This window comes from Saccostrea cucullata, unplaced genomic scaffold, assembly GCF_032062105.1.
Source record: "Saccostrea cucullata isolate Sc308-1 unplaced genomic scaffold, CSIRO_AGI_Scuc_v1 ctg8110, whole genome shotgun sequence".
NCBI classification, from domain to species: Eukaryota; Metazoa; Mollusca; class Bivalvia; order Ostreida; family Ostreidae; genus Saccostrea; species Saccostrea cuccullata.
In genome coordinates, this window is record NW_026926726.1 from 1 (window position 1) to 12,230 (window position 12,230).

The 12,230-nt window shown below is 33.9% G+C and overlaps 1 protein-coding gene across 1 annotated transcript; it reads left to right on the forward strand.

The window, feature by feature from the left end:
* Nucleotides 1-471: 471 nt before the first annotated feature.
* On the forward strand, nucleotides 472-6,888 carry LOC134272519 (uncharacterized). Its single transcript, XM_062754741.1, has 2 exons — nucleotides 472-958; nucleotides 6,383-6,888. The coding sequence occupies exons 1-2, from the start codon at nucleotides 472-474 to the stop codon at nucleotides 6,787-6,789; spliced, it is 894 nt and encodes a 297-aa protein (XP_062610725.1). The 3' UTR covers nucleotides 6,790-6,888.
* The last annotated feature ends 5,342 nt before the right edge of the window (nucleotides 6,889-12,230 follow it).

Consider the following 12,230-nt stretch of genomic DNA (forward strand, 5'->3'; position numbering starts at 1 on the left):
CAAAACATAAGGTGAGAAATAAAATAAAAACAGAAGCATTTCAAGAGGTCTTTCCACAGAAAGGTGGAAAGACCTAATAATAAACAGAACAATTTCAATAGGTCTTTCCACAGAAAGGTGGAAAGACCTAATAATAATAATAATAATAATAATAATGTTCTCATTGTTTAAACGGAAACCTGCCTGCATGTATTATTATTAATAAATACAAAAGTTGAAAAGTGTCTGGAAACCGCATTATCTGTAATAAACATTATTGTGTTTGAGCATAGTTCACTGACAACCAATCAAAATTTCAGATTTCAGTAGAAATATTCGTTTTCCGTGTGCATTATATAACTGTAAATATGCCGAAAAACTAGTGCTATTTTTTTGCCAGCCTATGAATCGATACAGTTGCTTTTTGAAGAAAACACGTTAACCATAGTGATGGGATCTTTATACTTACCTTGTTTTATACTTTTCTTGTGCATGTATAAAACATTTGGGCAGGTGTCCTTACTTCAGAACAAGACATCTGATAAAACGGGTTTGGTACCTAGTACTGAATCTGATAAAGCCTCCAATGTCCTAATTGACATTCTGAATCAGGAGAGTCTTGTCCGCTTCTCTATGGTACAAAGAATACAGGGCTTGGTTATGGATGCCATGGATAAAAACGATCAGAAAATTCTACAGACAAAGCTCGGGAGTGTTATGAATGAAATACAGGATCTGGAGTCAAAAGACCAGCAAATGACAGCAGAAAACTTGGAACTAAAACGAGAATTAAAGACTTTGGATGAAAAGCTAAATCAGATGAATGAGACCTTACAAACAATAAGTGTAAATAATATAGTTGATCGGGTCACTGGAACAGAAGACATGTTAAGTATTTTATCTGCCTCTGTTAATAAATCTCTTGAAAAAGCTCATGAGGACCTTAAAGAGTCGAAGCTACAATGGTCAAAGAGGACTGGTAAGTAAGCTGCAATATATACATGTTTAAAGTTTGAAAAATATAGTATAAATGAGATTAAAAAATATAAATGGTGTTTCTATATCGAATTATGTTTGAATCATTTCTGTTAGAAATACTTTTCAATTTATTTTCTTCTAAAAAATAATGTTACTTTTGAAACGCTCTCCAAATCCCCAAAGAGGTCCAAAATAAATAAAAATCAAGGCATCCATTTTTTTTATTGTACCATCTATCCTTCAGTAGACATGGTATATGTAATATGTAAAAGTCAGACTTACGTAGATTGAAAAACCACATTATTTTTTGATTTTCACAATAGACTTCAATTGTGTTAGGTTATTTTGTAAACTTAACTTTTATCAGTCTAGAAAATGAATGACCTTTGCCAATCAAGAAAAAAAAAAACAACAATACTTTACAACTATAATTTACAAATGTACAAAGATTCAAAATGGAACTCGGACTCCGGCGTTGCTTAGATAGACATCAGTACCACGTGTCACAAACCAAATTCGAAGTACCGTATCCTTATCAATATTCCCAAACGTGTTGGTCAGAAATACATCATCACCGTAAGTATTCAATAGTTGTCACGGAATTTAACCAGTCTGTGTTTAGGAAATCAATAGTCCCAAAACGTATAGATGAACATAATAAATTCTCATTAACACGCCTAACGTATACATGTGATAATAAAAAAACCCAACAACTATACGTTGTATTACAAATATCGTCTTCCGTAACAGCGCTTGTTTTAAGTATTAAAACCTATAAACCAGGTAATTTACGTCTTGTATCGACACAATAAGGTGTAATAACACCTTTTCATACTTTTTAAAACGCGATATTACGCATTTATTCGCGTTTTTATGCCTTTTCGAAAGGCATCATATAAGGCCTTTTATTTTTGTTTTCATTGATTGATTCTTATAGGCTACCGTACAAACAAGATCGAAATAAATTATGAAAGTTTGTTTGTAAAAGGACAAACACCACCAAATGTTTTCCCATAGAGTTTCATACAAACTTGAGCCCCTGTCACTCATACATGTACATATATTGAATTTTGGGCAAATGACCTTTTTGCCGTGAAAGTTTAAGATATCGGAAAACAAAACATGCCAGAAAAAAATATACCGTGCCGTTGTACTTTTATTTCATTTTCCATTTGTTTACAACAAGGTGTGTTTAACACCAAATAAAAATCTCTAACCAAAGGGCACCCCTCCCTTCAAATTTTTGTCCCCCGCTTGAAAAGTGGGGGATATTAATTTGGGTCTGTCCGTCCGTCTTTCTGTCTGTCTGTAACGCTTTCGTTTCCACACAATATCTCGAGAACCCTTCGAGCTTTCGCAATGAAATTTAGCACAGCAACATCCTATGGACTAAAGAAGACCCCTATTGATTTTGAGGTCAGAAGGTCAAAGGTCAAGGTCATAAATAAACAAATTCTGTCTGTTATAACAATTTCGTTTCCACAGGATATCTCGAGAACCCTTTGAGCTTTTGTAATGATATATTACATAACAACTCCCTGTGGGCCAAGGAAGACCTCTATTGATTTTGAGGTCAAAAGGTCAAAGTTCAAGGTCTAAAATTTATACATTCTGTCTGTATGAAACACTATCTTTTCCGGGTGATATTTTAAGAAGATTTTAAGCTTTTGCAATGTAATTTTATACCGAACTCCCTAGAACCTCTCTCATCCCTCTCAAAGTGTCCCGCCCCGCTTGTTTTATTGGTATTTATTGCATTACATATGTCGCTATTTTTAGCACAGGGGCACGAGGAGAGAGTTATTACGCATTCTACAAATTCAATCAAGGGGATCCGACCCCCCATCCCCGAACTGGTTTACTTTTTCCCTAAGCGGGGGACACAAATTCTCTGAATTAGCTTGTTACCGGTAAGTCCTATATATCTCAAAGAAACCCAAGTCTTGACATGAGATTTTTATCAGTCAGCCCGCGTCAACTTTATTTCACTTGTCAAACACATAACAAGTCTTTTCTCTTATTGACCAATCACGCGCTAGATAGCATTTTCTCCTCCGCACAACTTTGGGTGTCCAAAATGTCTGAGCCCATGTATTTGCTTATGTAGGAGTTTTTCCTATAGAGTAAAAGAAACATTTATAAAAAGTGGTCAAATTAGTAAATTTAGAACACAGATCCATTGGTTATCTCACCTCTTGAATATTGGGACAGACATTCTTAGCTTAAGTACACAATTGGCTGTTACATTTCACACCCCAATCAATCAGATCCACATCTGTAAAACAGAAAAGATGTCTATAAATTGAAGCATTTTTCTATTTTTCTTTCGAATTTTTGAAATAAAATGATTAATCTAGCATATGTTCTGCTTGTTTTTCTAATTATCTCTATTAATTTCTCAAGGTAGATCATGTTAATCATTCAGGGTGGCGGGTACCCGTCATTAATGAAAAAAATGAAGAAAATCAGCAGGTTTTTGTAAGAAAAAGCTGGGTTGTGAAAAGAGTGAAAACTAATGTAGATAAAATAATCTATCGAAAGAAAGAAATTAGATCTAGTTTAAAATGACATAAGATTAAAACGAATTGTATCATCAATGGGTTGCTGGCATCAGGGAATCAAATACATCCCCGCTGAAAATTTTGTAATTTTGAAGGGGGGTGACCTACATTTTAGCCACTTTTCATGAACATTTCATGTAATGGATGTTAAATATGTATATTCTCAGAAAAGGCAAAGATATTCAGTTGCATAGCATATCTTATTATTGACATAATTAACGAATTGATTAAATGCCAAGAGCAAATAAATCATATTGTCTGACTGAATACAGTGCTCAATTGTGAGCAAAATGCTTAAATACCTGCTGTTCTGAAGAAATTTATGTTCTATCTATAAAAGGTCTAAATAACTTAAATATTAAGAGATTAACTAGATTTTCTAAGAAAACCATACCTTGGAACTCTACATGAAAGCAAAGGGACCATCCAGGGAGTGTCCAGGTGTTGTTTATTGTAAGAGGGGAGGATTCATTAATCTGCTCCTTCTTGAGAATGCATTGTTGAAATACATTTTGTTTTATTAAAACATACTGATAAATGCATGTAGTAGCTTATATTATAATTTTTTATTATTCACACCATCTTTTGAATTTTTTTTAGAAGTATTTATGATGAAATAGCTTTAAAATAATCATGTTTATATAGAATTTACTCAGATAATTATTTTTAAAAATATCTAAGAAATTGAAAGAGTAACTGCAGCTAAGCATGACTCTTGGTGTTCAAATAACCACATTTTCAAAAAAATTCCTTCATTTTCCAGTAGCATTAGAGTACAAAAATACCCCCTCCTCCCTCTTTTCTGCAGAATATCAAGATTGGAAATGGCAAGGAGGAGGGATATTCAGACTCTTTTTTCATCATTTTTTCAATAATAATTTGGCAAATTTCTTGTATTTTCAATGTATTTTCTGCTAAAATATATTTTACAGTAATTTAAATTTAATTTCCTACTACTAATCTCTAAGTTTCACCAAAAGTATAAATTTTATATCAAGCCAGCACTGATAACATGACTGAATCTGGCTTTGTTGCTGGATTGGGTTCCTTATGTAAAATCAAAGTTACCTAATTACTTAACAGCATTCTAATTTTGTTATAAATTATTCAATTAACTCTGATTAACACAAATTTGAAAGAGGATCAGTCAATGTGCTCCAATGTCTGCACTCATAAAAATACATGGATTTAAATGAATTTCTCACACTCCGAGGGGGATATTCATATGTTTTGTGTATTGCTGGTGCCTATAAATATCAATATTGTATTATTTTCAATATTCACAGTAAATTTAAGCATAAATCTTTATTAAAATTTATTTACATGTACATTTATTGAAAAAATAAAAGCTAAGGAAAATTTTTTGGCATTTTTACACCATGTGTAGTCCCCGTTGTAAGCCTCAACTTTTCCAAACCCTTTAATTTTTTAAGAAATAGTAAAAACTAACTAAGATATAATAGGAACTGATTGATTTTTGGCTGTAATCAATGTTTTTTCCATGAAATACATACCTATTCTATAGGACAAACACCACCAAATGTTTTGCCATAGACTTCCATACAAACTTGAGCCCCTGTCACTCATACATATATTGAATTTTGATTTGGGCAAATAACCTTCTTGCCGTGAAAGTTCGAGATATCGGAAAACAAAACATGCCAGAAAAAATATACCGCGCCGTTGCACTTCTACTTTCAATTTCTATTTGTTAACAACAATGTGTGTTTGACATCAAATAAAAATCTCTAACCATAGGGCACCCCTCCCTTCAAATTTTTACCTGTAAGTCCTATATATCTCAAAGAAACCCAAGTCTTGAAATGAGATTTTTATCCACTTTATTTCACTTGTCAAATACATACCAACTCTTTTCTCTTATTGACCAATCACGCGCCGGGTAGCATTTTCTTCTCCGCGCAACTTTGGGTGTCAACTTTACACAAAAATTTCAAACATTTACTATGGCCATTTCTTTGTAACGGTAGAAAGTCTATAACCTCGGGCCTTTCCGTACTTACAAAAATCTTTCACTTTGAAAATATTTTTGAAGGGTAAATGTCAGCGCTTTCACACTTTCCATTAATTTTGTAATCTTTGAGACAAGACCTTTACTTAGAAACCAACAAACTTGACCCTTTGACCTTGATACTGGACTTTATTCTAACTTAAAAAAGACGTTAACCTTAGTCAGTCATAGCCTTTGAACAGGTTGTGCTAGCATTTTATATTTCACATTTGTGTTTCTTGTGAAAAAGCCTTACTTTAGGTACACACATTTTTGGTCTGCATTTGAGAAAGCTTAACCTTTGCCGTGTTGCCATACGGAGCCATCAGATTGCTGCGATTTCATACAATTTGCTAGTAGAACCGGTTTTAGTGTATTCATAGCAAAATATCTACGTTTACTTTATATCCTGATATCATCGATTCGTTGCAGAAATCTTCATTTGAAGGATCCTTTGTCTGCATGACAAATTTAGACTTTACACGAAGAAGGATATGGAACTAAAACAGCAAAAGCATGGTTTTAAGTAATATCTCTCCTAGGAAAACGTATAACACTGACATCCCAATATTAAACAATGGCATTGCAAAGCCGAGTATCCCCTCGCAAAAGAGCGTAACTATTAATCAAGACAGTTTTCGATGTCGATCTCGATGCAATTTACGATACTTTTGTTACGGATAAAAAGACAAACTACCCGACTAGGCTACGCACACACACACACACACCCACGCACTGAAAACTTCCCCCACCACCCCACCCACACCTCCACTATATACAGAAAAATTAAAGATTAAGATAATAATTCAAATAATTCAAGAAATGACATAACAACCTTTTAATACTTTTATTGCAGAGGCACCCTTTACAGAAGTGATGTTTACAGCGGGGATTACAAATACCACAGAATTCCGGGGTAACAGAAGAGTTACATTTCCGCATGTTATAACAAATAAAGGAAATGCATATAATCCAAGTATGGGGGTATTTTTGACCCCGGTAAAAGGGACATATTTATTCTTTTGTTCTATCATCTCACAATCTACCGCCAACTCATGGGTTAAAATTAATAAAAACGGAGTATCTCAAGTTGTCATTGGTGCACGTGGTGATACAAATGATAATTATTCGTCGGCTTCTAACATGGTGATTCTTGAGTTAATCAAAGGAGAGACAGTTTGGGTAGCTGGATATTCATCAACGTCTCGCCTCTACGCAGAAAACAACAATCCAATTGCAACTTTCTCTAGGATTCTGCTCTGAAATGTCACTTACTATTTTTTTAATATGTTTGTGTTAATATGTAGAAACGTAGGAAATTTTTCAGCTTGAGAATGTCTTTGAATAAACTGTTTAAAAAGACATAGTTATCTTCAATCTTTCACATGAAGGGTGTCCAGTGAAATGCTACAAATTCAGTTATGCACCTGACACTTACGGTCATTATTCAATAATATAGATTATTTTCTTTTTCTCTGCAAACATCTTATGCCACTAACCTCAGAAGTCCTCTGTAGTGAAACGGAAATGGTTGTTGTTTAGTTTCGTATTAACGTTAGATCTACGTTTTTATATAAATTCTTAAACACTAAAAAATATTAATTCTCAGATCATACAAGTAGTATGAAACTGCATATGTACTGGGACTGCACTGAGGTAATACATGCTGTGTTACAGGAACTCAGGGGACCTCTCTGGTGACGGAGTGGATAAATACTTGTTTCTTCTCTTGCATTCGGTCGTAAGACCTGAGTAAGGCAGACGGATGCAGGGGATAAACGGCTAAGTGTTTCACAGTACACCAATGCACGTACAACCTGAATAAGGCAGTCATTTGGTTGTAGAGAGAGGTGGCATACCACAAATAGAAGTGGAGGAAGTGCCAAGATGCAGCAGTACTCGTGAATTGGCAGGACCGAAGTAATTCATTGCGGGAGACACCCATTGACCACAGCTAGTGGTTGTCCAATTAAGAAGAAACCCGCTGATTTATTGTATTGTATTTGTATAATATTTGATTATAATCGTATTGGTCAACAAAAACCTGAGTTAACAGGTTAATGAACCTAAGTGTAACGCCTGGTGATACAAGACATATCACCAAACACCAAGTTCGGCCTCGTTGCACGTTACAGTAGATATATTCTCATTCGAATTACTGGTTTCTACGTCACGCAGTCGAATACAATCAGCAACATCAAGAAAATTCCTTTCTACGCTACGTGACTTAGTCCAAAATCCCCAAATATTTTATAAACGTCACCCACAAGAGTTCCTGAAGCAATACTTCAACAAAGTATATACATGTGCAAGAAAACGAGACTGCTTATATTCTTGTTTCACCAAGTTGTTTTTCAATAATTTAACTCGTTTTAGAAAATTTTCATTCGAAGAGCATGCTCATGCGTATCGAATTAACTGAGATATACAAATTTCGTGTGATGAAAGTATATTGTTGCATAAAAAGGAAAGTTGACGATAGAAATATTAAAGTAACCACGTTTATCATAAAGCTTGGTCGTTAGATTATTATAAACGTCTTTTTCAGGTAAAATATCCAAATGTGAAACAAATGAATCAGACTCGGAAGGATCTTTTATCACATACTTAATGCTTTATCTAGTGGATATAGCTCATTGGATATCATTTTCGTATCCACACTATGTATTCCCACGCCGCATGACGTAATGTAAATAAACAAATGCATGTGCATGATTGAGAGAAGGATTCCAAATACTTCAATTGTAAAAATTTAAGGAGGTGGCTCAGGTTGGGTGAAATCTTCTAAATTGAAAATGATAAAATTATTCATGAAGTTGAGATTAAGGGAACAGGTCTGACATTGCCATTTCAAAGTTCAATCTTTAATCTACATTGAGACAAAATTTTGACTTTGAGAAGTGGAATACAAAAAAGTTGATTTATAAAATATAAATGCACTAATATTTACATTAAAATATTAATAATTTTTTAATAAGTTAAAAATGAAAATTTAATTAAGACCATTAAATAGTAAATTTAACAACCTTTCAAATGATATATATATATATACTTTTAATATGTTATCTTTGTTAATGAAAGAATTACAAGCAAATTAAATTCTGTCCTTTGTAAACCTTTGGTGTATTCCTAAAGACGAGGGTAAAGAACCATGTAAGATAAAGCAGATCCATTAACTGACATCGAAATAAATAAACTGTCGGAAAGTGGTCTGTTAGGGGTACCCCTGAGAGTATACTAAATTCAATTTGGTTGTTCAATACGATTTATTTTGGACTGAGGGGTTCGGATGAACTCAGATCAATGTCTTGGGGTGATATTTGTTTGTAAACCGATATTACTGGCGTAGAATACTTGACATTTAATGAAAATCATGAGCAAGACAAGGAATAAATCCAAGGGATGTTCAAGTTGTCAAACCTAAAATGTGGGCAAATAATGATGCGCCAGATCGATGTCCTGTTGCTATTTACAAACTATATTCAGAAAAAAACCCGATGCTTTTTCAAGACCTGATGACCCATATTATTTAGCTACACATACTCAGCAACATGCAATGTCAATCACGGAGAAATGGTTTAAAAGACAGCCAGTTGGTGTCGACAAATTATCATCTTTAATGAAAAGAATGGCAAATACAGCAGGTATTGGTGGAGAAAAAACTCACTAATTATACCAACAGCGCTCAAAAACAACGTTCAAGTACCTCTAAATCAAATCATGCAGATAACTGGCCATAAAACGTCCAATCCATTAACAATTACAGCAACATCAATGAAAATCAACACAAATGTATATCTGGCATTACTTTGAACTCCACACCTCCTGTTAACAACCCTGGATTTGCCACATTCAATTGGACACAAACCAATTCAATCACAAATACCGCAAAATACTAATATTAAAGAATACTAACACATCAAATACTGGAAGTTCCATGATTGTTGATGTTTCACGGGGAATTCAAAACTTCTTGAATGGAGATTCATGGGGGGGAAATCATTGTAAACATACATGTTTTCACAAAACTGTAAAACCACTACGGAAAAGACCGCCTGTCATCTGACTGAAGTCAATAACGTTCGTAAATGACTTAATTAGTCAAATATCAGTGTACTTTATTTATTGGAACACATTTTCTTGAATTACAAAAAAAAGTGTTAAATACGTACATTCTTTCATTTAAATTTTTACGAACTTGTGTATTACTAGTGTAATATTATTTACGTATGTTACATATATTATTTGGTCCGAGCTAATCTAGAGGGAACTATGATTATAGAAATAAACACAGAATATGGATTGATAGTGAACAAAATATGTGATAAAAAGAATCTCCTATTGTTTGAGGTTGGATATGATCTTTATCCAACTCGGTGTGTGTTATCTACACACAACTCGTTGAATACAAATCATATCCAACCACAAACCATGGGAGATCCTAATGTATATTTATCTCAAGCCCATAAGATGTATTGACACATGAATGGAAAAAATCATTTGTAATTGACAATACGCCGTATTTATATATATCTAATTGTTGCATTGCGTGCCACAGCAAATGTTTTTTCTTCTTTTCATGCATAAGATTTTTCATAAATTCTACTATATGTGAAAACAAACATAGGTCTGCTAATAACGTATCGGACTTCTTATAGATTGTTGGAAGACCTAGTCTCCTAAAAAAACATAGATATGATATAAATTGTGAATTAGAAACTTAGTCATCTTTTTGATGTCAACTTCAGAGTACCGGTGTGTACAATAAGATTTTTGAAACAAAACAAGATGTGTTTGTAAAGCACTGATGCCCCCGTATGGCAACATAGCAAAGATTAAGCTTTTCTTAAATGCAAATTTAATTAATTTGTACCAAAAGTAGGGTATTCTCACTAGAAAACAATTGTGAAATTTGAAAGTAAGCCAATGTTAAAGTTTTTTAATAAGTACAAAAATCTCCAAGGTCAAGGTCAAAAGGTCAATGTAATAAGTATCAAATGAAAGGTCAAATGAAAGGTCATAAAATACTTATGTAGACCATGAAAGCCCTAGCCCTTACTGTTCAGAATTTATGGTCAATGTTAAATTTCTTAAAAAGTAGGTCAAACTCCAAGGTTAAGGTCAAAGGGTAAAAGTTATTGTTATCAAATGAAAGGTCTTGTCATAAGGATCAAATATGTAAAGTTTCAAAGTACTAGCCCTAACTTTTTAAAGGTGTCTACTGTTCAAAAGTTATGGCCAAAGTAAAATTTTGAAATTTTCATGTAAAAGTGGGTCAAACTCCAAGGTCAAGGTCAAAAGGTCAAATTTTGTGGTACCCAAAGAAAGGTCTTGTCACAAGGAATACACATATGAAATATGAAAGTCAAAGCTCCACTAAATCAAAAGTTATGGGCAAGGTTAAAGTTTTTGCGGACAAACAGACAAACAGACAGAGAGACAGCTAGACAGACAGACTGACAGACAGACAGACAGACAAAAACTATATGCCCCCGAAACTTCGTTTTCGGGGGCATAATAATATTGTAAATGAAGAATAAAAAGTTTGTAAATTAACGAGTTCCATTCTATATCAAAGAATTTGATGCATAAGGAATGAAATTCAAACAAGCAGAAAAGGTAGGTTGAGATCTTTATATTGTTCAGAAAAATCAGTAAGAGAAATAATGTTCAGATACATGTATGAGATTATCGGCCTTGTCGTTATTTGGATTTTGCTAATTGAATGAACTTTTTTTATTTTTGCATATTAAATATTTTAAGGTTTTCAATTTTATCTGTTTGTTATGGCTTTTTCCAGGTTTCATGCATTACTGCACAATCTGCGATCTTTAAAGACCCCGATATTTACAGAAATATTACGTTCCATCAATAAAGATTAAACCATTCTGACTTGCTTTTTCATAAGAAATATTTTGATATACAATAGATGCATATAGAACCATTTATTTTGTCAAAAACGTCATTGTCCGCGAACTTTTTGTACAACCCTCGTATGTATTAAGAATAGATAAGATTGCACAGTGAATATCTGGTATTACCATAGCTGCCACAACACCTACAGTTACATTTATCATGATTCCAAAGGATCTGACAGCCTGAGAGCGGAAGTCTGATGCACTTGTCAACTTCCGTGTTGTCGAGTATTTATGGATAATTCATTTTTTTCTCTGTTGAATTGATTCTTCAAGAGTTTGATTTGATGCTCTGCAAAAACAAACGCAATTCAGCGAACAGTTGCTGATTTTCATTTGCCCTACAGTAACTTTTCTATCGTCAACTTACCTTACTTATGCAGCAATATACCTTCATCACCTGCATACGGAGTATATATATCTCAGTTGAGTCGATACGCAAGAGCATGCTCTACGTATGAACAATTTCTTAAACGAGGTAAATTATTGACAAGCAAGTTGATGAAACAAGAATATCAGCAGTCTCGTTTAAAGTAATCATTTCGTAAGTTCTATGGTCGATACAATGACCTTGTCAGCAAATACAATGTATCATTGAGTCAAATGCTGAGTGGCGTTTTTCATACTAATTGTTAGTCCATTACTTATACACTACATTATCGACGGATCCCCCCGTTATTTCCTGACAACGAGCACACGATGATTGTGACGGGTCGGCAGGGGATGCTAACTCTTCCATGGCACCTGATCCCACCTCTGATGTTTCGGAGGTCCGTGTTTGCTCCGCTC